At 43.7% G+C, this 27,632-nt stretch overlaps 4 protein-coding genes across 4 annotated transcripts; all 4 read left to right on the top strand.

Moving 5' to 3' along the window:
* The first annotated feature begins 1,251 nt into the window (after window positions 1-1,251).
* Window positions 1,252-7,928, top strand: LOC125337222 (arylacetamide deacetylase-like 4). Its single transcript, XM_048326669.1, has 4 exons — window positions 1,252-1,515; window positions 1,886-2,102; window positions 5,875-5,938; window positions 6,271-7,928. The coding sequence occupies exons 1-4, from the start codon at window positions 1,333-1,335 to the stop codon at window positions 7,043-7,045; spliced, it is 1,239 nt and encodes a 412-aa protein (XP_048182626.1). The 5' UTR covers window positions 1,252-1,332; the 3' UTR covers window positions 7,046-7,928.
* Window positions 7,929-9,289: 1,361 nt separating this feature from the next.
* On the top strand, window positions 9,290-14,106 carry LOC125337158 (arylacetamide deacetylase-like 4). Its single transcript, XM_048326519.1, has 4 exons — window positions 9,290-9,475; window positions 11,621-11,837; window positions 12,216-12,279; window positions 13,059-14,106. The coding sequence occupies exons 1-4, from the start codon at window positions 9,299-9,301 to the stop codon at window positions 13,831-13,833; spliced, it is 1,233 nt and encodes a 410-aa protein (XP_048182476.1). The 5' UTR covers window positions 9,290-9,298; the 3' UTR covers window positions 13,834-14,106.
* Window positions 14,107-14,963: 857 nt separating this feature from the next.
* LOC125337160 (arylacetamide deacetylase-like 4) lies at window positions 14,964-19,077 on the top strand. Its single transcript, XM_048326521.1, has 4 exons — window positions 14,964-15,309; window positions 16,099-16,280; window positions 17,033-17,095; window positions 17,982-19,077. Exons 2-4 carry the CDS (start codon window positions 16,117-16,119, stop codon window positions 18,820-18,822), a joined length of 1,068 nt encoding a protein of 355 aa, XP_048182478.1. The 5' UTR covers window positions 14,964-15,309; window positions 16,099-16,116; the 3' UTR covers window positions 18,823-19,077.
* A 1,843-nt stretch (window positions 19,078-20,920) lies between these two features.
* LOC125337159 (arylacetamide deacetylase-like 4) lies at window positions 20,921-25,066 on the top strand. The gene is made up of 4 exons (XM_048326520.1): window positions 20,921-21,271; window positions 22,753-22,969; window positions 23,158-23,221; window positions 23,896-25,066. Exons 1-4 carry the CDS (start codon window positions 21,110-21,112, stop codon window positions 24,668-24,670), a joined length of 1,218 nt encoding a protein of 405 aa, XP_048182477.1. The 5' UTR covers window positions 20,921-21,109; the 3' UTR covers window positions 24,671-25,066.
* Window positions 25,067-27,632: the final 2,566 nt, after the last annotated feature.

The following is a 27,632-nucleotide window of genomic DNA, read 5'->3' as shown; positions in this document are numbered from 1 at the left end:
CTGTGCTGTTCTTACAGGAATATATGGCAAAACAAATCCAAACCCCTGCAGGCTGTGCTGTAATATCACACTACAGAGAAACCATTTCTAAAGCAAATAACCACAAGCACCACTGGGCTGCCTCAATTGCACTGCAGACCGCTGTGGAGAACATCTGATGAGCTTAGGACAGGCTGAGCACTGGCCACGGGCATCTGGGTTTGGCTTCAATACTCTACAGTCTAAAATTTTAACTACCTATATCCTTAATCTGTGCCCTGTGGAACGGAAAGGCTCCAAATCAGCCAATCTCAGCACAGAAAAGGCTCTGATGACCTCCCTACTTCATAAACCTTGGCATAAATTTACAACATTGCTTCATCCCACATATTCTTACCTTCTCAAGCCAATGTTGTGCAAATCAGCTGTGAGTGTTGCTTTGATTTAAATAATATGCTAATGAAACTAAGGACTAATTCAGTTTTCAGATGGGAATTCCACTTTAAAAGCCAAGGCACAAAAAAGGTTTGGGACCTGTAAATTTTAAATCGTGTAGAAAACATAATTCTAAGTAAGAAGAACACAAACCAGAAAAACTGCTTCACCAAACAACTGCCACCAACTGTTACCATCCTTCACCAATATACATGTATTCATAATGCCTCTACATTGAACTGCAAACAAGAATAACAGTGAATATGAAACACTGAGGGTTAATCAGTAAAAAGCTTTCAGCAGAAACAACAGTGGCATGAATCTACAAACACACCCCCATGTGTCTGGAGAGACCTTCATGTACATTAAGGCTTGCACTAATTTTAAACACTGAGCAAATACGCTCTTATTTAAAGCAAAATTAAAGCATGAATATGTTAGTGCATTCTCCTACAAACAAGAGTATTTTGATTTGAGTATTTTTCTTCTCAGAGAAGTGTATATATACCTTGATGACAAATGCAAGTAGCTCCATGTCACTAAAATTTAACACTGCAACAGGAATGCCCATCCAAAATGAATCCACTACAAACCAAAAAGACCATCTACAAATCAGGCCCCCTCTGAATAATAATTTCTCCTTGTTAGCAAAGAGTTCATAGTATCAATCAATTCCGTATACTTTGAATCCCACCTTTTGTAAAGGGTACCAAGAAAGCATAAAGATGTGTTGCCAATAATGTCATTGTCAAAAGAAGGGTGGAGAAAATTGCATTACATTGCATTGCAACATTAATAAACATTTAATTTCTGCATATGAACTGAGCACTCATTCTCCCGTGAAGACTCCTCAGATGCACTTGAAAACAACGCTTAACACAGCACTGGTATTATAGCATTCACTCCCACTGAAGTGAAATGGCATGTGTTTTTACGACTTTAGCAATTATAGGAATGTTTTTTATTTCTCCTGTTTTAATACCAGCATTGTTTTTGGGGGTTGTATTATACGTTTTTTTCAACTCAGAACTGCCACCTGGAATTGAGCAACCTCTAAAGCTTCGTTTTTTCCACTCTTTGATGATTACAACCATGGTCACAGTAAGTTAAATTTCTTAACCTGGGGATTTTACTTTTCCTTGGGTAGGATATTTGGGAGCTGGCGGATAATGGCTTAAGGGAATAAAAAAAAGAACAAAGCAATTCACACTCCTGAAACCTGTAAGCATTGATATATATGAACGCAAAACAGGTTAAATTAACATAAAATTGATATGACTAATCTTAAAAGCTTCTTTAGATTCTGCAAACTGCAGCCACTTTATGCTGGGAAACTGTTTCACTTGAGAATTTAAAACAAATATCTAGATGTATCCTGTACATAGTGAACTGCATGTACATAGAATAATGCTGTCTGTTCAGGAACAAGCCAACATTACTCCTCTTCTTCCAAATTCTTTCTTTTCAACAGGGAAAGATTTTGGAGAAGCTGGGGATCTGCAATGATTTAACCATACTGCGAGTAGCACTCGATGGGATACCCCCATGGAGAGATTACAAACTGCTTATCAAAGATCTCACAGTATATGAGGTACCATTGAGGATTTATCAGCCCAAAAGCCCACCTACTGGCAAAAGAAGAGGAATTCTGTATTTTCACGGAGGTGCCGGCACATTTGGGAGCATTAGTAAGCAATGGACAAGTTTTATTTTTCAAGTCAAATCCAAGTCTTTACATTTTTGCCTTCAGGCATGTGTCAGTCAATGTCTGCCCTGTCCTTCCCAGTGTCACCAGTCTTGGCAATCGCAGCGCTAACTAGAAAGTATTTGTGGAATGAATAATCTTGTGTTAAAGTCACATCTCTGCTTCCTTTGGGCTAGAGACCTGTGATCCAGAAATCCCTCACCCTGCTCTCAGCTCTCAGTGAGGGACTCTGCTCTACTAAGACTACTCTATCTTACATGAAAGATATAATATGGGTCCCAGGAAGAATTTAAAGAATACATTAAAAAAAAAAAAATCTGTAAATAAATTCCCATTCAAGGAATCCAAATGAAGGAAAATACAAATAACGAAGGAGCAATTTGGGGAAGTTTGATTCTTGTGATGACATGGAACAGGATACTTGATTTCTTTTTCAGAAAGGGAGACAACCCTTGTCTCAGCAACTGGGAACTCTGCCTCCTGACTGCTCTGGATCTCCTTCTGAGCAGCCGAAGCTCCGAGTGCCTTCTCTGCAAGCCAAGGCCCCTAACATGGAAATACGGACTTCATTCCAGGGGTCAGGCAGGGCAGTTTGAGGGGTTTGAATCCTTTACTGTTTCAAAGTGTAGGTTTGCACTATACTGGGCAGACTTCAGTTTCCTGGCATCCTTCAGCCCCATGCAGGAACCATGCAGGATCCTGTGCCACAGGTTCCCCTCTGCACTGGGGCACAAATAACTTACTCTGCTGTACTCAGAGCACGGGAGTCTGGGTGCAGTGTCAGGCTCACATCTACAGCTAGTCTGGGTGGCTGTGAGGACTCCAGGGATGACACTCTGTGATCTAAGTGACAGGTGAATTCCTCTCACTGGAAGAAAAAACCACACCACAAGTTGCACAGTGAGTCCCTGTTTACATGGCATGGCTTGATGTAACAGCCATACCTGTACACAGAGAGTGGGACCTGACCTTTGGCTTCAATTCCTTTTGGCGTTTGATAACAGGAAAGCAATCAACATGATGACAGGCTTTCAGAAGGACTTGGGGAATCTCCAGCCTAGGAAGGCTGAAGTCTGCAACCAGCAAATTAGCAGATGCTACAATGAAGAGAATCAGTGGGCAGATAACTATCACTTATTCCTCAAATGACTATCATGCTTCACAAATCCCAGAAACATTGAATAGTTTGGGTGGGAAGGGACCTTAAGTCTCATTCTCATTACAAGTCCCCACCATGGGCAGGGACACCTTCTGCTATCTCAGGTTGCTCCAAGCCCTGTCCTACCTGGCCTTGGACATTTCCAGAGATGGGGCAGCCACAGCTTCTCTGGACATCCTGTCATCCTGCCAGGGCCCCACAATGCTCACAGGGAAGAATTTCTTCCTAATATCTAATCTAAACCCACTCTTTACCAGTTTGATCACTTCAAGCTTTTTAAGTCAGGAAATACATGAATAAAGAAGACTGAGTTGCTAAAACCCACTCTGATTTCCAGAAGAGTCTCTTAAAGAGGCTACACACCCATGACATAAGAGGGAAGGTCTTTCATTTGGATAAAAGCTGATTGAAAAACAGAAAAAATATGGGTTATGGGAAGGTCCTGTGAGATTCCCATAAGGTGATCTGTGCTGGGGCCAGTGCTAATCAATTTATTCAAACACACAAAAGATGGTGCAAGCTGATGTGGTATTAAGTCCGCTGAGGGTCATAAATGGATGGCTGAAAAACTGCATGTCTCGGTTTTGAAAGACAGGTGTCTGCTAAGGAAGGCAGAGGCCCCCCTTGAAGTGGCAGATATAACCCCTTTTCCCTCCAAGTTATTATATTTTGAAATCAAGGGCCTTTAGGCAAAGATGTGGGAAATAGGAATAACAGTTCTTTACTATATATATATATGTATATAACCAGTCAAACAAAACAACAACAACTATGGCAGTAACAGCAATCACAAACCCAGTGCCAGCCTTCTCGGCTGTCAGGCTATTTCCCCTCGGGTGCAGTTCCGCTCGCAGCCGGCAGGGGCGCTGGCGGCTCCCGGTGAGCAGGGCAGGTGCGATGGTTCCCCCGCGGCTGCAGGGGGCGCTCCGGAGCAAGCTCGGGAAACCCGCGGCTCTGGTGCCCTGGGATCCCGGGAAGGATGGAACAAAGGCTTCACAAGCCCCTGGGCAGCCGATCCCGGACTCTCAGGAACAGCAGGCTGGAATGGCAGGGACGAACGCAAATCCCGGGTGGCAGACGAGATGTATCCAGATGGGAAAAAACCACGGAGGCCCAGGCAGGCAGGGCGAGCAGGGCTACAGCGTAGCGAAAGCTCGAAGCAGCAGCGGAGCAGGACAGCCACAGCTCGGTCTCCAGCAGGGCAGGGAAAAGCGGCTTTTGGGGTCCCGGCGTTGCTTCCAGCAGGAAGAAAGAGCGGCCAAAAAGAAAGCAGCAGCAGCTCCTTTCTCTGCAGCTTCTCTCCCAGGACGCTCAGAGCGAACTGTCCCCACACCCAGGTGTAGACAAAAAAGTAGCCAGGCCCGCCCCACTTCCCTTTTTGTCTTTCTTAAGTACAGCTATTTGTCCCCTAGCAACATGCATATGGGAGAAAATTCCTTTAACAGGAAAACCTAAGACTAAACTAAAACCCCAACACTGCAGAATGTCTTTATGACAGCAGAGGATCAGACAATAAAATGACAGGTGAAATGGCATGTAGAGAAGTCAAACAGATGAACAGAGCATTATAAATGAAGTTATAAATGACGTTATAAATGAAGCAATGGACTCCAAGCAGAAGCAGGAAGAAGATCTTGCAGGAAGGAGGTCTTGGCATTATGGTAGGAAGTTGCCTGAAAATGCTGACATACTGCACAGTAGCAGTCAAAAAGCAAATAAAATGCTAGCAACTATTAGTAGGAAAGGAAAGACAAAACAGGAAACTTCTTTATGCCACTGTAATAAATCCATGGTGTATCTAAATATAGTGTAGTGCTTATAGTTCTGGTTCCCACTGCTCAAAAAGGATAGAGCAGTACTGGAAATACTTGGAGAGGCTGCCTAGGTAAGAAAAGTATCTCTATGCAGAGAATATGTGAATGGACTATGACTCTTCAGGCTGCAAAAGATGCATAAAGACAGATACACCAAGTGACTACAAAATCATGAGAAGCAAGAGAAGTTAAACAGGGAAGGATTTATCCACCATTTCTTACAGTACCAGAGTCAATGTCACCATGTGGAACCAGTGAATGCCAGGTACAAAAGGAGGAACCAGAAATTACTCTTTGTAAGCAAGTGAGAGAACTCCTCCCTGCACAAAGCTGTTATGGTTAAGGTTAAAATCATGGGCTTAAGAAGTGGTTTGGTTAATTCACAGAAGAAATACTAATCAAGGGCATTAGGTATAAAGACAGCTTCTGTCTCAAAGGACCACCCTGAACTCAAATTCCTGTATGCTCCTAATTCCTGCTTGTCCCCAGCTTACACTCTCCTTAGACACCTTTTGTTGACCACCAGGTGAGATGCGAGACCAACCCAGACAGATTTCTGGGTTTCCTTGGTATCACCATCCTTACATGCTTGTGTGATGCCCTGAGAGCCACTGACCAACAGAAAATGTGTTAATGTGTAAAGACCACATTCTATAACACGAGGTCCCTATCGGTCTCATGTTGCAGGGCCTTCCACACAGTGTATGTTCAGGGATCTGTATTTTAATTTCAAAAGGATATTTGATTTTCAAATCATCATTTCTGATAAACTTTCTCTTTAGGAGCCTTTGAAAGAGTATGCCGCTATATGGCCAAAAAATGCAACTCAGTGGTTGTATCTGTTGGGTAAGTGCTATTTTTCCATAAAAGTGTTTATGGGAATACAGCTCTCAGTTGAAACTCTTATGAAAAATATGCTGAAAATATTTACTATTTTAGATTGTATACCTATTTTTCACTTAAACCTTTCATTTAATTTAGAAATGTGCTTATAGGCAAAGTATTCTAAAATAGCTGTAGCATCACTAGTTTGGCTTTCCAATCTACACTATTTAAACCCAAATATAATCTTTAAAATAAAGAAAATAAACTCTATGTAACTACCACAGCAACTGCAAACAACACAAATTGAATGTTTATAACTCCACTGACAATAAGCACAGTATTTGACATTTCAGGTACCGTCTGGCTCCTGAACACCCCTACCCAGGGCAATATTTTGACTGTCTCAATGCCACCTTATACTTCATGAGGAATTTAGAAGAGTATCATGTGGATCCTGGTCTCATCATCATTAGTGGTGACAGCTGTGGAGCTAATTTTGCTACAGTTATTTGCCAAATACTTCTCAATGACAGAGATCTGCCAAAAGTACGTGCTCAGGTCCTACTTTACCCAGGACTCCAGGGGCTGGATTTCCATTTGCCCTCCTACCAGCAGAACGCTTCTGTCCCCATGTTGTCCCGGAAGATGGTTATCTACTTCTGTTTTCGTTACCTTAACAGAAAACCCACAGTATGGAAAGATGTTTTACAAAACTGCCATGTTCCTGAGAGTATGAGACAAAAATATAAAAACTGGGTAAGTGCTGACCTTATTCCTGATGAATTTAAGATTAGAGGCTACATACCACCGAAACCCGCATCATATAAACCTGAAGTCCATGAAGCTGTCAAAGAAATTTTAGGAATAACATTTTCTCCACTTTTAGCTGAAGATTCCATTATTTGCCAGCTCCCTGAGTCCTACATTGTGACCTGTGAGTTTGATGTGTTGAGAGATGATGGTCTGTTATACAAGAAGAGACTAGAGGACAATGGTGTTCAAGTGACCTGGTATCATAGCGAGAATGGCTTCCATGGAATTTTAGCCTTTTTTGGCTATGGGATTTTTTCCTTTTTATCTGGAAATAAGATAATGGATAGTATTGTGAATTATATAAACAGTTTATAGAAGTATTTTTCAGAAGAAAGATGCAAGTCATGCCATATCATTGATGAATTTATACTTGGCAAGGAATGTAAACATTTTTGATTTATGGTTCGGATTTTGACTGCATTATGTGGTTTCTGATTTCTGCTTCATAGTGACTCTCAAACAAATGTTAAGATTATTTAAAGTGCTACCATTCTAGAAAATATTCTTGTAAAAACACACCAATAAGAACTAGATGCAAAGGCAAGGACCTAGCACATCCTGTTTCACTGAAACTATAGCAATTCCAGTATCTTTGCATGGCTGGCACCCACTGAAGGCAAGAGACAAGAATATCCATGAAGATTCTTCAACAGCCCAGAAATGCTGAAGACAACAACCAAGGTCTGCTTTGGCCCTTGAGACAGACAGGAGGTGCTGATGGTATCAGATGGAGAACTCAGTTTCTGTGAAGTCTTACAACAGACACTGAAATTGCAGCCATGAATTTAATTTCTAGGGTTAGTCTGTACAAAGACTACACTGCTCCAGAAATAGAAAAGTCAAAAGGAAGGCTCCTGTCTGGAGTGGAAATCCTAAACTGGAACTAGCATGGGTTTGATTTTGTTTGGGATCTGAGAAATGATGTTTAATTTTGGAACTTCACTCTCAAACTGGAATCCCTGAACGTTGGTGAGTGTGGGGATGTTAGAGAACTGCAGAGGTGAGACTTTTCTGTAGCCCTTGTTTTCTTTCAAGGTTATCTTATGCTCAAGGCTACCTGTTCTGCTGTGTTGAAAAAGTTCTGAAAATCATGTAAAGAAGGCAGAGAAGCACAATTTTATCTATATTATCACTGTAATGCTATGGTGATCCTGTAATGCTTTCAACAACAAAAAATAAAAACTAGCACTGCAAATACTTCTAAGAGTGAGAGTTACATTTGCTAAACACTTACTGATGGATAAACCAAACTGAACCCCCTGTGGTGAAAGGAACAACACAACTCAGGCAGGCAAAGACCACAATCTTGCTAATTCTACCTGGTCACATCTGTGCTGTGCTCAGTAATTAACCTACCAAACAAGTGGACATGACCACGTAACTGTGAAAACACAATACAAACTGAAAGTCCACAAACACTGCTGGATGGTGTTTTTTGCTGGTGGATTTTCCAAATCTGGGCTTTTGCAGATTTTTAAAACAAGATTTCCTTCTACTTCAGAATATTTTACGATGACCATGTGCCCTATTAAAAACACTCAACTTCTCACTAGAAAAACAGTATGAAATTAATTTTTTATAAAGTTTTCTAACTAAAATGACATGGTACTCTCCCCCCATCACTTATAATTTGACTTTACAACAACAAAAAAAACCACTAAACAAAAAACAAAACAAAACAAAAAACCACCCCCACATTGCTACCTAATAATGTTAGATTTTTACCTATTTCCTTTCCCTGTGAATTTACAATTTAAATGTTCTGACATTCTAGTTGTTTGAAGAGTTGCAAACTTAGATTCCCAATTAATTAATCTGCATCATTTAAAGTACACATTAGCACAATCCTACTCCTCAGCAAGAACAAGATAAAGCAGTTTGATTTGAAACTCTTTAATCACTGGTTATCTTAAGTCATTTTAAGCTGTACTTGGTGCACACAGAGTTACTGAAGGTTACCTGCAACAAGGTCACCTGATCGTGAATCTAAAGTCAGCCTCCTGTGGCTTTTTAAAAGCATTTTCTTCTGTTAGAAGAAAACATAAATACTAAAAAGAACTGAGATTTGGGTAATGACAGAATTTTCTAAGTGCTACTTTCCAAAGAGCACTGGTGACAATCCCTTTGGCCCTTTTGAGTGACAATCATCACATGCAGGTTCCCACTCCTGAGGAAACTCTTCAGATGGGTGTTTTATAATGCCACAAACTAAAAGCACACAAATGCCCTCTGTCTATTTTCCACCTCCAACTAATTTAATACTAATGCAGTTCATTCATAACACTCTTCTCCCAGCTAAGCACTGGTTTCATGCAAAAATTCCAAAATGCCGCTGGCATGGATCTGTTAACAAATCAAGGACTTTGACCAACTTATCTTTTTTGAGATAATGGGAATGTGGGGGAAAGAAAGTGGGAGAGGGAAAGATACTTGCTAATGTATTTGTAAAAGGGAGGAGAGAGATTTTTACTGGAGCAAACAAAGAACAGGAAGATGAACAAAGAATCAGGAAGTAACAAGCCAAATATATCAAATCAAAGACATCTCAGATCACTACAGTTCAGCAAAATGGCAGTTGTACTCACAGTGCTGGTGTTATTCTTAGCTGGTTTTCTTGCTGGATTTATATTGTTGGTCATGGGGGCAATTAATTTTGATTTTTCCAACTCAGAAATTCCTCCTGGAGTGAACCAGCCTGCAAAGCTCCGAATCATTCATATAATTTTAATATGCACAGCTGTGGTGGTAAGTGAACCTGGTGTGATTTCTGGGGGAAGAACAGTGAACCTGTAGATTTTAAACTTAGTACAATGCTAGAAGCCTGCATGGAATTATGTTCCAGAGACGAGAGCAGGGCATTGCTGTCATGCTGCATGTTTTATTTAGCTGAGTGTTGCTAAAGAAACTTTGCCAGACTTTTAACACTGCACTGCTCTACCCCAGTACTGCCCAGCTCTATCTTAGGCAGTACCTATTGCTGCTTTAACACAAGTGTGTCAAAGTCTGACTGTGCTTCTGCCCTGACTTGAGCTGACCTAGTAATGATTTGATTAATTATGTTTATTCATTTTGGATCATTTATATTTCCATTCTGGGTTCAGACTATACCAGATGTCTCTGGGCCAAGTTTTTCTTGGTTGTGGGGATGACAAGTTCTGTATTTATTTTGAATATAAAGTGAGAAGCTGAACATTTCAGAACTGGCTTTGGGAAGGGACAGTTTCTGTCACATAAGTGACAAAATTAGGTAACATTGCCCAAGAGGAGCTGAAGGCATTCTTCTGCCCAAAGCACATTTATGTAACTCCTGCAGCAACTAAGCAGGATTCTCTGATGGGAATGAGGGGCTCTAGCCAGCCCAGCTTCTCCAGGTGAAGCAGTCTGTAAAAGCGTGGGAAGGTAATCAGTCTCCAAGAGCAGCACTCAGCATCTGGTGAGCTCTGCTGACGGAGGAGCTCACTGAATCACAGGTATTTCTACGTAACGATAGCTGTAGAGATGCTCTGATGAGACATGACATCAGACTGGAGATAACAGAGGTTGTGCATATATTTAATAAATTAATTTAATGGAATACCTGCAAAGAGAGACAAACTATTTAAAATTTAAAAAGGAAAACTAAGAGAAAAAAATTCTCTGTCAGAAATATTCTAGATTATAGTTGACCATAGTAAAGAATTCTAAATATATATTCTCATGCGTTGGCTGCACAGAAGTTATAATTAGAAACTGAGATTACATCACTTAAGCAGCTGGAAAAGCCAGTTGTCTTTGTATTATCAATCCACTGCCCACCATAAACCAGCATTGTATGCTGCAATGTAAACAACACAGGGTGAAAGAAAAAAAAGTTGAATGTAAAAGTTAAGATATTCTTGGTATTGTTCCATTCCTGCTTGGAAAATAGCAAATACAAAAGAATAAATCATTTTATCATGCGTGTATGCAGTTGGAGACACTAAGACTAGTTTCTGTAACCAATTAAAATCAGTATATTGTAAAAAGTCTTGGTTTCTGCAAGAAATCTTTCCTCAAGATCAGGCACAAAGAATATTATAAATAGCTGGAATCACTGAAAAAAAAGGCCTACATTGAGAGTCATGGCACTACTGACTATCCATGCAAATCTGGCTGTCTAATAAGAAATATTCAGAACAGAATCCTGAGTACTATGAACTTGATCCAAATGTTCCTAAGGACCGAAGTACTGGTTGGCATGGCTGAACAATGCATTTCAAAACAGGGGGTACACCTTTTTTTTATTTACGCAAAGCTATGTTGGAGCACTAGCTCTGATTTGTATTCATTTTCTGATGCCTGGCATGAATATCCCTATGGTATAGAGAATGAACAGAAGTTCATCCCTACTAAATACCTCAGGATTTTCTTGTCAGTGCATGGCACACATCAGTGAGACTTAAGAGACGGATCAAAAAGCTATTATCAAATATATTCTTAAATTAGTCAACTCTACTTTGGGCAAGTGTCTGTACCACGAAAATCAGCACCAGAATGACCCGTCTTTCACTATGTTTCCACATCTTCTGGGGGGCAAGGATAGAATAACCAGTGAAAACCAAATTTGCTTTCCATGTTAGGTAAAGGACCCGCTGAGGAAGCAGAGAGATCTATTTCACCTTTCACCAGTCTGTTAATGTTGCATTGTTTGGGGTTCCATTCTTTGGTTCAGGTAGCTCTCTCATGACCTCTCCTGATGCTGCTGTTACTTGTTCAGTTGTCTCCTACACCTGTACAACTACTCTCTTAGTTCATTACTGCCCTAAAAATACATGACTTAGGCACCGTGAGTTTACTGTCCACACAGTTCGTTTCCTTTGGAAAATACAGGATCTCTTGAGTGAGATCTCTGTTCTCTTTGCCTTTGAACAGGGAAAGATTTTGGAAAACATTGGCATCTGCACTCAGGTGAATTTTGTACGGTACATGCAAGGAAGAAAGACTCTGGGGGCGGACGCGAAGCTCTTCATCAAGGATCTGTGGTTTGAGAAAGTGCCTGTAAGGATTTACCAGCCTAAGGCTCCATCTGCCAGCCAAAGGAGAGGAGTTATGTTTTTTCATGGAGGAGGATGGGTATTCGGAAGTCTTGGTAAGATATCTAGCAGAAAAAATATTATAGTTTAGTTAAAGAAATACATACTTCATAAATAGTAAAGTCGGTTGTTTCTTGATCTGTAGCAGTTGCAAACTTTGAGTATAACCACAGCTTCAATCTTGTAATTCTTGCTGTCGGAAGAAGGCATCTGCTGTGGATCACGTGATTTTTCTTACAGGACAATGATATAAGGGGAAAAAATAATGAAATAGGAAGATGAGGAGATACAAAAGGACTGAGGAGCTGTGTAGGAAGCAGCAGAGAAAAGTACAGAATATTTTCTTCTTGCAATTCTTTGACTTCTCCAATAGAAAACATCTCTGGAGAGAAAACACCCCAACCCAAACCCAAACCCCACCAAATCTCTTTCAGAGACCCACGAAAATCTGTGCCGCTTTATCGCCAGAGAAAGTGAATCTGTGGTTGTATCTGTGGGGTGAGTCTTTCCTCATGCTGATTTTGAGAGATTATTTCCTATAGTGTAAATATCACCTCCTGTCTCCCCAGTCATAGCAACAATCGTCCTCAGAGAAATGTCTCTGTGGGACTTCTCAAGCGTGGGATTTACAAATTCATTCTGCTGTTGTTTGGAGCCACTGAAGACTCACTTGGGCTGTTTTCACTGTCTAATTACATCACAAATTATACGTTGGCATATCTAGTTGGAAAATGAAGTTTTGAATCAATATTTTCAAATTCCAAACTCAAAACTGATTGTAAACAGATAGTAAGCTATATGATCTCCTTAACACTTATTCAAGGAAAGCCTGCTTGATGCTTAGGGAAGCACAGTGTGAATGACAAGCTAATACGTTATCAAAATACTGGCATAATGGTTCAGATTATGAGGATATATAACATAGCTTTACGTAACAAAGACATAAACCAGAAGTATTGTCATTTGTGTCCAACTCATTAATCATTTGTGTCCAACCCATGAAAAGCTGAAGCAGAAAGTAACGAAATGATTGTCAGTAAAACCTACACAGAGTTGGCATCTGAGTACTCCTGTGTTGTTAAACACCTAAGAGACATCATAAATAGATGATATAATAACAAAATAATCTGCACCACCTACTCACGGTTTATTGATGATAATACTGTGGAGAAAAAGAAAATTCTGCAGAAATCAGGGTATTGCTGGTTGCAGGAACCAGGACTTTAGCAGTACATTTAAAACTATTTCCTTCTCTTACACTTGTCTCTGTGTCCCAGGTACCGTTTAGCCCCTGAGCACAAATACCCCGCTGCATACGAAGACTGTCTGAACGCCACCCAGCACTTCCTGCAGCACCTGGAGCACTACGGCGTGGATCCTGCCCGGGTCATTGTCTGCGGGGACAGTGCTGGGGGCAACCTGGCAGCTGCTGTGAGCCAGACCCTGGCAGGCAGGTCAGACTTCCCCAAACTCCGTGCTCAGATCCTGATCTATCCAGGCCTTCAGGCGCTGGACTTCAATTTGCCATCTTATCAACAAAATCGGGGAGTCCCTCTGTTATTCCGGGAACGTGCTGCTTTCTACATGTTGCAGTATCTAAACGGAAATGCAACAAATCTGGAAGAGGTCTTGGAAGGTTCCCATATTTCTGTAGATATTCAACTAAATTATAGGAAGTGGGTGAGTCCAGACAACATCCCTGAAAAATTTAAGGTCAGAGGCTACAAACCACGTGTGCTACTTGACTGTACAACTGAAGTTTTTGAGAAAGTGAAGAGATTCTGTGAGCCCATGCTGTGCCCGCTGCTGGCTGAAGACACAATTCTTCAGCAGCTGCCAGAATCTTTCATCCTGACCTGCGAGTATGACGTGCTGAGGGACGATGGCTTGTTGTACAAGAAGAGGCTGGAGGACAACGGGGTTCAAGTGACCTGGTGCCACCTCGAGGATGGATTCCATGGAATCATAAGCTCATTTAATAGTGACTGGTTGTCATTTCCAGCTGGAAAAAGGGGTCTTGATAATATTGTGGATTTTCTAAGAAGCTTATAGCAACATTTGTCTCTGTTTCTGTAAGAACTGCCAAATTTCTGCCACCTTTTATGCTTCTAAATTCCATATAAGAAGTTCAGATAGGAACATTTGATAAGAAGCAATTAGCCAGTGTGATTACCATAAAGATGTTTCAAGAATACTATGAAAGTTTCTTTTAGAGCTGTTTGAAGTAGTCCATGCACAGTCTGCCTATTTTAATCATCTGTTTGGACTACACACTTGCTACTCTCTCAGTACATATAAAAGATGCAGTAAAATTTTAAGCCAACATCTGATCTGACCTATTTTATTCAATTACAGTCGATGGTTTCATTCTTCCTAGAAGTGTGTGTTTTAGCAAAGGAGAAAGACACTGACACTACAGTGCTATAATGCACAGCCTGTGCTCTCTGCTACACCTAGCACCTGAGTTTAAGGTTCCCAGTCACCAATTTGAAGATGTCTGTGGGCTAGGTAACTAGTATTTTAGACTCAAAAAAATGAAGTCACATTAGTTAACTTGACAGTTCGAACTGCAACTGTTCCCAAGAGAAATACTCTATTGACAACTTTGTTTAAATTACAATGGGAAAATGCTTTAAGTGTTTTCATATGTTTATCAAACATGTGGGTATGCTGAAAAACTTGTTCTTGTGCTTGATTAGAATCCTAGAATCACAGAATGGTTTGGGTTGGAAGGAACATTAAAGTTCATCTTCCAACGCATGGGTAGGGACACCTGGTCTAGCCCAGATTGCTTCAAGCCCCAAATAATCTAACAACAAAATAAGACTTACGCATTTACTTTTGCAGAGCATGGTACTTACCTTCCCCCCCGCCCCCCCACCCCTCCCTTGTTCCCATTTTCTTTTCTGAATGTCCTTGATAAAAGCATGTATTCCAAACTACGTAAAGCATGCCCACAATGCAGGAAATGAATGTCCTGGCTGCCGATCAGCTGCAAGGGACAATTTAATCTCCACATTCACTGGCTCTCTGTCATAGACTAGAACTTCATTCAGGACTTAACTGCAGTCTCTGAGCACTCACTATTATCATCCACAATCCAAGAATTCTGTATTCAATACCAGACCCTTTATCAGTCCCACAATTATCATAAAGATAAACAGGAGATTAAACACATTGACTCTTCTCCAGTGTGATAACTGCTGGCACATTGCACAACATTTCCAATGACTTTAAAGTGAGTGACACCTGAAAGATCTCTTGCAACTGGGACTGCTCCAAGCCTTACTGTTACCTTAAAAAGCCAAATCCCAGATAGGCGTGAAGACACGTCACCTCTGGATAGGTGAAATGGCATTTTTTTATCTGCTGCCAATGATACTACTGGCAATTTTTGTTCCTTCATTCATATCAGCAATCATAAGAACAATTTAAACTGAGTATGCCAATTGCAGCATCCCTCCTGGAGTGAGCAATCCTGGAAAACTTTGACTTATTGTTGCTGTTTTGATTGTTACATCTACTCTGGTGAGTAACTCTGCTGTGACTTCTGCCAGAAATGTTGTTAGATGTTATTTTTGCTGTATATGTAAATACCAGAATCCTGCCAACTCCATCAAGGCTTAAATGATGGCTTTTCTCTTCTGGGGGCTTACTTGAGAGGACAGTTTTTGGAAAATCATTTCTGTTAGACCTCAGTCAGATTTTCCCTGTTCCATAAGGATTAAGACAACTATAAGAGCCCAAGCTTTATCAGCTGAGCTTCCCTAATTAAATTTAAAATTAAGAAGTGAGATTGCTTTGATTTCCACTTTAGGTAAGCACATATGATGTTTTTAGGCCATTCTTGGGGCTTTCCAGTAACATGGAAGGCTGGGTAATGGAAGTAGCAGTAATGGAAGACTGGATGCTTTCTAAGATGACAAAACCAGAAACCCCATAAACCTTAGAGAGGTGAGAGACACTTGGGAGCACTGCTCCCTCACCAGCTGCCCCTTCACCAGTTGCCCTTCATTGGCTGCCCTTCACCAGTGATCCTTCACCAGTCGCCCTTCTCTCACCAGGAGCCCCCTCACCAGGTGCCCCTTCACTGAGTGTCCCTCATCATCTGTCCTTTTCCAGGTGCCCCCGCACCAGTTACCCCTCGCCAGAAGCCCCTCACCAGTCGCTCCATGCCAGTTGCCCTTCTGGTGCCCCTCACGAGCTGCTCCTCACGCGGTTCTCCCTCACCCGATTCCCCCTCATCCGGTGCCCCTCAGAGCTGTCCGCGCGCGGTCTCGTCTCAGCTCACCCCGGCTGTGCTCCCTCTCCCAACAGGGCAGGATTTTTGAGAAGATGGAGCTGTGCAGCAGCCTGGCCTTCAAGCGCCGCGTGTTCTCCGGGTGGCGGCCGGGCCCGGCGCGGGGGTGCGGCGGGAGGACGCGCGGCTCGGGCTGTACCGGCCCCGCGCCCCGCCGTGCTGCTCTTCCACGGCGGCGGCTGGATCTGCGGCACTCTCGGTGCGGCCCCGGGCCCCGGCTCGGCCACCGACCCGTCGGGACGGAACCCCCTGGCACTGTCTTCGTAGCGTTAGCGAGTCAGGCGTTACTTCAGCCTTGGCCACCGTCTGTGTGCGGCCGACAGAATTCCGGCCTCCACACAGACGCTGATACAAAACTTTTTCACCTGTTCATACACTTTTAGCAAACAAAGAAACTAATGTCCATTGGTTCTAAATTAATTAATTCTCTTTCATAAATTGATATTCTATCCTCTTTAGTCTTTTTAGTATAGTTTTCCTCTGGTAGGGACTTACCAATACACATACACTAAGTCTTTTGTTAGGTGCTTCTTTTTATTCTGATTTCTGCAAAATGTCCTTGTAGTCCATAAATTCTGCCCTTCTTGTATCCAATTTCAACAATACACATCACCTCCCAGGCCTTGTTCATTGAAGCGTATCAGGGTTAGTTTAGCAAAACTTTTAAAAGTTTCAGTGATTTTCCCAATCAAGTCAACAATACCAGTCTATGTAAAGACAGCTACATGCTGACTAAAAGTGATTTAAGACTAGCATACTGCTTATAATGAATATACCGGTTATGATTGATTGAAACAAATAATTAAAAATTAATTAGAAAGTTACATCATTTCCAGCAGCTGGAAGGCTGACCTCCGGCTGGGCTTTCCCATCCACTGCGAAGGGAGGCAGCGGGGCACGGGGAGAGCTTGAGCGTTTGAGGGCAGCAAAATATCTTCTGATGCGTTTCAGATTCCCAGAAAGGATCTGCCAGTACATTGCCAAGGAAAGCAGCTCGCTGGTGGTGTCTGTGGGGTGAGTTACGGCCGGGCTGCCCCAGGAAAGCCTTTTTGCCTCTTGTCACTTCTCAGCACTGCAGGGATGTGCAGCTGGTGGGAATGCTCCTGTTCAGAAGCTGGACTCGATGATCCTGATGGGTCCCTTCCAACTCAGCATTTTCTTTGATTTTCCCAGAATCCTGGGTGTCCAGACAGAATTTCAAGGGGGCTGTTTTAATTTCTCTCCCTGCTCCATCAGCTAACACTGCAGACACAGGCCACAGTAAGGTCCCTGTATCTCCCAACACAGAGCTATGCTGGCACCACACAAAAACAAGGAATGCTTTCCAGAAGAGAGTTCCAGTGTGTTGAGAAATGACTAATACACTGCCGTGGAAGGTGGTGATTCACTGATCCATTTAAATAGGTGTAATTACCTTGTGCACTTCAAGGAGCTTTCTAACAGTAAGAATCAAATGCTAGTAAGTTTTAATACTAGTAATACTGAAAAACAGAACTGTTCCAGTTATTTAAATAAAGAAAAAATAATTCAAAAAAATGGAATATCCTAAATAAAGGTGAGGTGCAGATTGATTAAATTACTTAATCCACAAGCCAGATGCAGTCTACACCAGAAAAGAAAAATGAAATTACATAACTTAATTTGTGATCAGGGCTGCTCTCCGAATATCCCAACTAAGCTTGAGTCCTTGCAGCCTCATCCTATGGCTCTCACTTCTCTGGGATGACTCATTGGACAAATACCTGTTTAGCAGATAAAAATACCTTTATGTTTTTTTGGTTTTTTTTTTTCTGAGGGAAAAATTACTTCAACACAGGGAAACCCGGAGTTATGTAGGAATTTCGTATTTACAGTTATGACATTTCCTCCTGTTATTTTGTTGTCTCTGTCCATGTCCCAGGTACCGTTTAGCCCCTGAGCACAAATACCCCGCTGCATACGAAGACTGTCTGAACGCCACCCAGCACTTCCTGCAGCACCTGGAGCACTACGGCGTGGATCCTGCTCGGGTCATTGTCTGCGGGGACAGTGCTGGGGGCAACCTGGCAGCTGCTGTGAGCCAGACCCTGGCAGGCAGGTCAGACTTCCCCAAACTCCGTGCTCAGATCCTGATCTATCCAGGCCTTCAGGCGCTGGACTTCAATTTGCCATCTTATCAACAAAATCGGGGAGTCCCTCTGTTATTCCGGGAACGTGCTGCTTTCTTTGCTTTGCTGTACATACAAGGGAACACATCAAATCTGGAAGAGGTCTTGGAGGGCTCTCATATTCCTCCAGACCTGAGGCTGAAGTATAGGAAGTGGGTGAGTCCAGACAACATCCCTGAAAAATTTAAGGTCAAAGGCTACAAACCGCACAAGCCCTGTGAATTCAAGCCTGAAGTTTTTGAGAAAGTGAAGAGATTCTCTGAGCCCATGCTGTGCCCGCTGCTGGCTGAAGACACAATTCTTCAGCAGCTGCCAGAATCTTTCATCCTGACCTGCGAGTATGACGTGCTGAGGGATGATGGCTTGTTGTACAAGAAGAGGCTGGAGGACAACGGGGTTCGAGTGACCTGGTGCCACCTCGAGGATGGATTCCATGGAATCATAAACCTATTTGAATATTGTGGTTTGTCATTTCCATCTGGGAAAAGGGGATTGGACAAGGCTGTTGCATTTATAAAAGGCCTGCAAAAAGAGCTCTCCCTCATTATGCTTCTCCCACTAATGTCTCTGCTTAGGCTCCCACACCTCAGGTAGTGCTGGTCAGTAAGGATGTGACACTTTTTGATGTGTAAAACATTAATTCTGATATCCATTAACTTCAGATTAACACATATCTTTTCTTCATGAGACTCCTGACAGTTCAATCTTTACAATTTTTCTACATGCTGTGTTTTTTTCAAATTGGCGTATGATTGATTCCTTATCTTAAATTACTAAATTATTTATTCCTATATGTTATAAACATATATTATAGTATTGGCTTCTCGCAAAGTATTAAGGTAGATATTATATAATGTTAGAAATGCTTTTTGCTGTGTGGATGTAGTTTTCTCTCGTTTTAGCAAGAATGTTAGCAAGTGTGAGCAAGTAAGATAACCTCCAAGGGAGCAGAGGATGAGGCCCGAGAAGCTGCTCATCAACACTTTGTCCAGAGAACAAAAGGGCCCAAAGGCTGCTCTGCCCGGAGAACGGGCGGCCAGGAGGGTCCGAGAGCCGCTATCACCGCTCTGCCCGGGGGGCAAAGAGGCCAAAGCTGCAATCAGCCCTGACTGTCTGGAGAATTAAGAGATCCACTCTACCATCGACTCTCACCTAGCGGGCCCAACCCCAAGAATCAAAAGAAATAAAACCACAAGGCAGAAGACTACGCATGCTCTAAAAAGGCGGAACCAAGGAGTGGCCATGCAGAACAGCTCCAGGAAAAGTTTTAATATGAATAGAGAACAGACAGTAAAAATGGTATAAAAAGGACTCATGTCTAGCATCAGGTGTGCTCTTGGCAGAGCGCCAAGGCACCCGGCCGTTATCCCTTTGCTTTATTTTATGTGTCTCTTATTGTCTTTATATTAAACTCTTTAAATTCTAACAGGAGAGTGAACCTCGTTTTTCACACTATACAAATAATCGATGTGGAATGATTTGGATTAAATGCTGTTCACTACAGCCAGGATATTTGTGATGTCCATTTGATAAGCTCCAAAGCATGACTTTATTTAGCTAAAAAGTACGAGCTAGGTAGATAGTGAGCTGGAGGGAAGAGATAGAGGAAAACTCTGGAGAAACAGGCAGAGATCAAGATCTCAGTGAGATTGAGCAAATATTCCATGGCTGCAACAGTAGCAGTGCAAGGCCAGAGTTGATGGGGGACACCCTGTTGGAGGCAAGTAAGGGCTGCTCTGATTTTGAAATAATTGTAGGTCTACAAAGTCCTTTTAATTTTGGAATGTCTCCACTATGCCCACTGAGGGCAGGATACACTGTTGAGAGGAAATGCTCACACCAGGTTTTTGAAAGATAGAAAGGATCAGTGAACTGGACTCTTGGTTTGTGTGTACTGAAAGGTACAGCTTAAAGAGAGAGAATATGAAGCAAAATGTTCTTCCAAAGGGTGCTCCCCAGTATTAACTTTTGCAGAATCTGTGCTGTGTTTGTGTGCTACAATCTGTCAATTTGTGCTGTCTGCACGGCTTGAGTTTTATTTACAGGATGAGACAGTGTATTCCCTGACATGATGCTTCATTACACCCTGCTGATGAAAGCAAGGAAGAACAGCACACTCAGAACAGCCAGACTGAGGACATGGAAATGACAGAATTGCTAGGGTTGGGAGTGACCTCTGGAGATCATCCAGTGCAATCACCTGCCAAGGCAGAGTCACCTGGAGCAGGTGATGCAGGAACACATCCAGGTGTGCTTGGAATGTCACCAGAGAGGGAAACTCCACACCCTCCCTGGGCACTGTCCCAGTGCTCTGCCACCCTCAATGCAAAGAAGTTCTTCCGCATGTTGAGGTGAAACTTGCGTTTTAGTTTATGCCCATTGCTCCTCGTCCTAAGGAAATCCTCAGGAAAAAAGGAAAAAAATCCTACTGGGGGGCTGAGAAAAGCAGAACTTTTTACAAAAACGAATGCTGACTTCCCTTAGGTTTCCCTGCGCAAGGGCAGCCCTTCACTGAGCACGGGCAGCCAGCCCTTCCTTTAACCTCCCGCGGGCAGCCGCTCGCAGAGAATCGCGGAACTGAGGGCGGAGGGGGCGGCGGTGAGCCGGCCGGGGGCGCAGGGTCGTGGGGGCCGTGCCAGCCCCGGCGCGGCGGGAGGCGGCGCCGGGCCCGTCCGTTCCCCGGTACCGCGCGCAGGTCACGCCGGGCCTCCTTGAACCGAGATTACCCGGCCGGCGCCTCCGGCCGCTCCGCGCGGCTCCCCCCGGCCGCCCGCACCATGACCCCTGCGCCGGCTTTGCGGAGCGGCCGCACTCGGCCCGTGACGGGGCCGCGGCTCTGCCGAGCACTGCCGGGGGAGCCCCGCGGGGCCGCGGCCGGGCCATGGCGCTGCTGCCCGCGCTGCTGCTGCTGCTCCTGCCCCTGGCGGCGCTGGCGGCGGCCGCGGTGCTGCTCGGCCTGCCCGGCTACGACATCCCGCCCGGGGTGAACCAGCCGGCCAAGCTGCGCCTGGTGCTGACCGTGCTGCTCGGCACCGCCGCGCTGGTGAGTGGCGGTGCGGAGGGCGAGGGGGCGTTTGGGGGCACCCGCGGGCTGGGGGGGCGGGGGGGCAGCGGTTGCACAAACACGGGGAGCCGGGGCTAGGATCCGCGTGTCCCCGCTGTCTCCATGGGATGCTGGCGGTGCCGCATCACGGGGAGGGCATGCGGAGAGCACCCGCCGGGCGGGTTCTGCCCCGGGGCAACCCCCGATCCGGACACTGCCCCCGATATCCCCCAGTCGAGGATGCTGCCCCCGGCACCGCCGGTCCAAACACTACCCCGAGCAACCCCCGGTCGAGGATGCTGTCCCGGACACCCTGGTGCGGACACTGCCCTGGGCACCCCCGGCCGGGCTGCTGCGGGGAGCACTGCCCATGTCGCGGGCAAATCTCGTTCCCGGTTCAGGAGCGTGCTGGGGCGTGTTAGCGGAGACTGCGACGGCTGATGGCAGCCCCGAATTCGGGGCTGGGCTGGTGTTCTGCCTCATAACTGCCCGCAGCTTCAGGCGAAATCACCTTGCACAAGGAAAGCTGCAGCCCTTCAGCTGCTCCTGCCACGGCTGACATTTATGGCACACAATCCGGTTAGGGCTGCTTTATTTAATCCCTGGACTCCCTCTGGCAGGGTTGCATAAACGGCATTAGAGCCCTCCTCAGCTCTGCCTCTGTTACTTACTGTCTTTGAATTTCTTAAAATCTTCAGCTTTGTCACTCCTTTAGCCCCAAACATCACTCCTGCTATCACACAGACTTTGTTTTCCTCCACACAGATTCTTAAACCATTTACATCCTCTTTAAATTAAATTTACTGACAATGCTGCCCAGCAATCCTGAACCCCACTAGCAGGTGACAAGACAGACTCACTGGGCATTAAAAAGAGGGATCTTGTTCAGCCAGTGAATGGTAACTGATTCCCAGCTTCTTGTTTGTTCACTTATTACATCAGATTTATATTCTAGCTTGCAAGAACATTGGGAAAGGAAGCAACTTCATTTTGCTCAGTAGATCTGTTGTGCAAATAAAATACAGTAACTAACTTGCACAACTCAGCGTGGCACTTTAGATTTGCAAATTCACTGAGTTTTATGGTCTAATTCATGAACATTAGTTTCAGCAATGAAGAACTGTTTCTACATACTGTATTTAGTTGTTGTCATCAAGTATAAATGAAACAAGAATGACACAAATATGTGCAGGACAATGCTGATGATTAAAATATGTACTCCAAGACGACCAGTTTGGCTGATCTTTATAAAATTTCTGATGTGACGTTACAATGACATTGGATTTGAGTAGCGCAAGTAAATTTTTCTACAGACTATAGGATGTGAGAACTTGGGAAAATTGTTTCATTTCCAAATCAGAGTTCTGTGTTTCTTTAAAATTTCCCCCAAATAAAGTTTGATGTAAGTACGACGCAGAATTTTTATACCCTGGCTAACTCCAGACTTTTAAACATGCCTTAATGTCTTTTACCTTTAACAGGGAAGGATTTTGGAGAAGACTGGGCTTTGCAGCCAAATCACTTTTGGCCGATACGTGCGACAGGGACGGAAACTAGGGCTGGATCCAAAGCTCTTTATCCAGGATCTGCAGTTTAACGAAGTACCTGTGAGGGTTTATCAGCCTAAAGCTACCTCTGATGGGCCAAGGAGAGGCATCCTCTTCTTTCATGGAGGAGGCTGGGTATTCGGAAGCCTTGGTAAGATACTTCCTGAAGGAACTGTAGTAGTGTAGAAAGAATATTCTCATCTTTTTAGAAAATTGAAATAAGATGAGGTTTCAGCATGTGATTTGGGATGAAGTCTGAAGCCTTTCTGGAATGGACGTTGCTCAGGCTGTCCCAAAGCTGAGGGCAATAGCAAAGCACTAACAACATTTCTTTTGCAGATACCTATGAAAAGGTGTGTCGCTACCTCTCCAGGGAGAGTGACTCGGTAGTTGTGTCTGTGCAGTAAGTGAACACTACCCAGTTCTGTTGTTGGGAGGTTATTGTTGCTGTGGGACTACAGCAGAGCTGCGCTGGTTTTGGAGATGTTCTTTTTTGGCAGAGGAATTTCTATGGGATTCAGTGAAGTCCATAAAGAGACAACTAGTGATAACTGAGATTTTGCAGCCCTTAAATGTTCATGCCCAGAGATAGTCCAAAAAGATATATATGGAAATATTTGGCACACTAAGGAAGTCTATAAAAGCCAATTAAAAACTTAGGTGAAAAAAAGTCTTCCTTGCACTGAACATATAGACATGTTGGTGCTCCAAGCAATTGGGAACTATGGGAAAAGAGAGTAATCACGCTGAAATACTCCCATTTTACACATAGGAAGCAGAGGCACAAAATTATTAAATAACCTTGTCAGGAGTACAGAGGGAGTTTTCAGCATCAGTAGGAATTATACAAGTCCTTGGTCAGATTGTTAATCAGAGACAATGCTACTTCAGTGAGTTCTTGTGACTGAACTCACCATTTACAGCTTATCTGCAATCCCAAAATGTTTGGAGGCACTGAAGACCCTAACCTAGAGCCAAACCAACCCAAAATGATAGGGCTGAAGAACAGCATACGAGACCATTTCCTGATTACTACTACTGATGTTTCCTTCTCTTACACTTGTCTCTGTGTCCCAGGTACCGTTTAGCCCCTGAGCACAAATACCCCGCTGCATACGAAGACTGTCTGAACGCCACCCAGCACTTCCTGCAGCACCTGGAGCACTACGGCGTGGATCCTGCCCGGGTCATTGTCTGCGGGGACAGTGCTGGGGGCAACCTGGCAGCTGCTGTGAGCCAGACCCTGGCAGGCAGGTCAGACTTCCCCAAACTCCGTGCTCAGATCCTGATCTATCCAGGCCTTCAGGCGCTGGACTTCAATTTGCCATCTTATCAACAAAATCGGGGAGTCCCTCTGTTATTCCGGGAACGTGCTGCTTTCTTTGCTTTGCTGTACCTCAATGGGGATGCACTGCACATGCAAGAGGTCTTGGAGGGCTCTCATATTCCTCCAGACCTGAGGCTGAAGTATAGGAAGTGGGTGAGTCCAGACAACATCCCTGAGGAATTTAAGGTCAGAGGTGTGAAGCCACTTGGGCCCACTGATTTTATAGCTGAAGTTTATGAGACAGTGAAGAGATTCTGTGAGCCCAACCTGTGCCCACTGTTGGCTGAAGACTCTGTTGTTCACCAGCTGCCAGAATCTTTCATCCTGACCTGCGAGTATGACGTGCTGAGGGACGATGGCTTGTTGTACAAGAAGAGGCTGGAGGACAACGGGGTTCGAGTGACCTGGTACCACCTCGAGGATGGATTCCATGGAATCATAAGCCTATATGATTATTGTGGCTTCTCATTTCCATCTGGGAAAAGGGGACTGGACAGCATTGTTAACTTCCTAAAAAGCTTATAGTAAACTTCTTAGATTCCACAAGTCTCTTCATGCCTCAACCTAGGAAAATATCTTTTTAGGATATTTACTATCAGGTTATGGGTAGTCAAGCAGGGGCAGCCATTAACAATGATAAACAAGGCTCATCAGAACCTCATTCCAGCTGTTAGTTGGAACATGGAATATACAAACCTTATACAAGCTTGTACCATGCTGCAAGCCCTTATCTTTAACTCTGTCAGTAAAGAACAGTTCTTCGAATGGACATCCTGGTTTGTTCCAGTTGTTTAAAACATATCTGTATGAAGAGAAACTGTGTGTTAGCAGGTGTGTGTGGTATGAGAATAAAACCCAGCTGACTTTAGTGGGTTGTGAGCCACTGTTTTGGTTGACAATAAATAAATATGATGCAGCCTCGAATGTGGTCACTGTCACTGTGGGCACAACAAACATGGTTCCATGGCCAAGCAGTTCCAACATCACCCATGTTTCTCAGCACACAGGCAGGACTGGAGCCCCTTCCTGCCCCAGCTTTAGCAATGGACTACTGGGTAATGTTTCACTCACATAACTTGAAAGACAGTTCCATCAGCCAGGGAGGGGAGTGCTGGTGAGACAAACAAATATGATTGCATCACAAAAAGATGGGTAAGATTTGTGGAAAATTGGACCCAAATACTCTACTACAGCTCTCATTGGAAACTGGCTGTAGAAGAGGAAAAGGGAAAGATCAGGAGAGAAGGAAGGGGAAGATGAGGAAGGTCAGGGCAGGAACAGAGCAGGTCAGAACCTGTGCTGTCAGGGTAGTACAGGGCTGTAGCTGTCAGCTGGAGTCCAGCCTCAGCTCATGAGAGTAATAAAAGGGAGAAGAATAAGCATCTTTCTTGGCCTGTATTAATTCATTCTGTTTATGACCTGCCCTTCCTCTCCTTAAGCTAGGGCAGAAGCAATGCTGGAGCACAGGTTGCACTGAGTGGTTCACACTGTATATAACATTGGCCAATTAAAAATGGCACTTACAGCAGTCACTTGAGGCTGCTGTACCGTTTACACACAACTGTATAGCAATATAGACAATAACATACACCAACATCATGCAAGAGAGACTTCGCTAATCCTTTCAGAATTTAATACTTATTATGACTTGTATCAGAGGATCTTTAATAATCTGGATATTGGTCTCATTTGATTGTAGAAACACGAGCATCTTTGCTAGCAGAGCTGCTCGATAGATTTCATGCCCTGCTTAAAAGCTCAGCAAAATTTTGTCATTAGACTTTTAACTTTGTCAAAACATGCCAGTTAGGTTCAATATTAGAGCTGTTCAAGCAGATCCTCCTGACTCTGCTAGAATTGCTTCCTTTAGATTTTTTTTCCTGGAACCAAATGCCAGACCGTGTTGCAGTCTGCTGCAGCAGAAATAGAACAAAGGGGGGAAAATGGTTCATTCATGCTTTTCAGATGCTAGTTCCCATGGCAGGTGAAGATATTTATCTAAATTAACCAAACCACAGATAATTTTTCAATTTCAATTCAAGTGCTATGCAGTATCTTTTATTTGCACTAAGGAACCAATCTAAAATTTTACACTGGCTGATTTTACCAGTTGACTTTACCAGCTGAGGCAAAGAACATAGACCAGACTTCTTCCCCAAAAAAAGCACTTGTGTAGATTAAGAAAGGAGCACTGGGACAGAGCTGCTGTGATTACTGGGCTGCCTCAGCAATGCTGAGTGTTGTATATCTCTCACATTTATAAACTCAGCAGCATCTCATACAGAACAGCTTCATCTGCTTCCCAGCTCACAGATCAGACACTAAGGAGAACCACGATGGGGAAATTTGAGGTAAGGAGCAGAAAATTCCAGTGTGGGGCTGTGTGTGCCAGCATTCCAGGCAGTGATGATCTGTGACTAATAAATCCTGTTTTATATATCCTTAAACATCTGTATATGTAAAGGAAGGCACTGCAGCTCTATGGCTGTGCACAGACCCCAGAGCTCCCCTGTAGGTTGGATTCCAGTGGGAATCCTTCCCGAGACAGGCAACCAGCACACGCTGCTTGGGACTCCCTGGATGTTTCCCAGTCTGTGCCTTGGGGGCGACCAGGGCACATGAAGAAAACCAGTGTGTTACTCCCACCTGGGACTGGGTATTGTGTCTTCAGGGCATTCTCTGGGCTCTAATAGCAGCTTGCTGGTAAAATAGGATTATTTTAATCAGCACACCTCCAATTCATATAAACAAACTGCACTTAAATAAGGCCCAGATCTTTTACAATACTTTTCCCACAAACATTATCTGCTAGAACGTCCCTTCCACCGAGGTGCCTCTGCACCCCCAAGTATTGTTGTCATTCTCTGTAGACAGGCAGCTGGAAGGTTGGATATGCAATGCTGCTGCACAAAACCCTTAGGCAGCACAAGGCAATCAGCTTTTCATTTTCAGCCTTCTTAAATGTGTCTGCAAATCCATGATGCAAATGTTGAAATCAGACTGATCAGATCTCATGACATACAGATGCAGTTGCTTAAGTTAAGTGGAAATTTATTTGAAATGCAAATGCCCTTATTTTCAGAGATTAATTTATAAGTAACACAAAGACTGACAAAGGTGTGTGATATCAGTGGCACTACAGTCTGACTCAAAAGCACGCTAAGCCATCTGAATGCTGTGCACAACAGTAGCATGTGCATCTCATTTCAGGGCCTGCCACTGCAGCACTTTTCATCCATCACAAGGAAGCAAGAAGCCAAAATTTAGTGTCAGAGTACACTGAGAACTGCAGTGGACACGGCTACAACGTGTGCTGCCTCCCCTCTGCAGCTGGAGTGCAAGTTGGCCTGGATTCCTCAGCAATCAGATTTCTCCATTCTTGGTAGTTCTTGGCATTTTTAATTCAATGAAATTGAACATGGCACACTGTCAATATATAGATTTAGAGACAGGAACCTCCTTCTGTTTACATTCTGGAAATGGATCT

Source organism: Corvus hawaiiensis, chromosome 22 (assembly GCF_020740725.1).
Source record: "Corvus hawaiiensis isolate bCorHaw1 chromosome 22, bCorHaw1.pri.cur, whole genome shotgun sequence".
NCBI classification, from domain to species: domain Eukaryota; kingdom Metazoa; phylum Chordata; class Aves; order Passeriformes; family Corvidae; genus Corvus; species Corvus hawaiiensis.
Note: the sequence above shows the minus strand (reverse complement) of the source record. Positions and strands in the feature narration are given on the sequence as shown.

Bases quoted from the DNA above. Each gene is read 5' to 3' on its own strand.
- LOC125337222 (XM_048326669.1), top strand. From the start codon at position 1,333: ATGGCATGTGTTTTTACGACTTTAGCAATTATAGGAATGTTTTTTATT. The intron at 2,103-5,874 runs GTAAGCAATGGA...CTTTCTCTTTAG, and splicing joins CGGCACATTTGGGAGCATTA to GAGCCTTTGAAAGAGTATGC. The intron at 5,939-6,270 runs GTAAGTGCTATT...TTGACATTTCAG, and splicing joins TCAGTGGTTGTATCTGTTGG to GTACCGTCTGGCTCCTGAAC.
- LOC125337158 (XM_048326519.1), top strand. From the start codon at position 9,299: ATGGCAGTTGTACTCACAGTGCTGGTGTTATTCTTAGCTGGTTTTCTT. The intron at 9,476-11,620 runs GTAAGTGAACCT...GCCTTTGAACAG, and splicing joins TAATATGCACAGCTGTGGTG to GGAAAGATTTTGGAAAACAT. The intron at 12,280-13,058 runs GTGAGTCTTTCC...TCTGTGTCCCAG, and splicing joins TCTGTGGTTGTATCTGTGGG to GTACCGTTTAGCCCCTGAGC.
- LOC125337160 (XM_048326521.1), top strand. From the start codon at position 16,117: ATGGAGCTGTGCAGCAGCCTGGCCTTCAAGCGCCGCGTGTTCTCCGGG. The intron at 16,281-17,032 runs GTGCGGCCCCGG...GATGCGTTTCAG, and splicing joins CTGGATCTGCGGCACTCTCG to ATTCCCAGAAAGGATCTGCC. The intron at 17,096-17,981 runs GTGAGTTACGGC...TCCATGTCCCAG, and splicing joins TCGCTGGTGGTGTCTGTGGG to GTACCGTTTAGCCCCTGAGC.
- LOC125337159 (XM_048326520.1), top strand. From the start codon at position 21,110: ATGGCGCTGCTGCCCGCGCTGCTGCTGCTGCTCCTGCCCCTGGCGGCG. The intron at 22,970-23,157 runs GTAAGATACTTC...TTTCTTTTGCAG, and splicing joins CTGGGTATTCGGAAGCCTTG to ATACCTATGAAAAGGTGTGT. The intron at 23,222-23,895 runs GTAAGTGAACAC...TCTGTGTCCCAG, and splicing joins TCGGTAGTTGTGTCTGTGCA to GTACCGTTTAGCCCCTGAGC.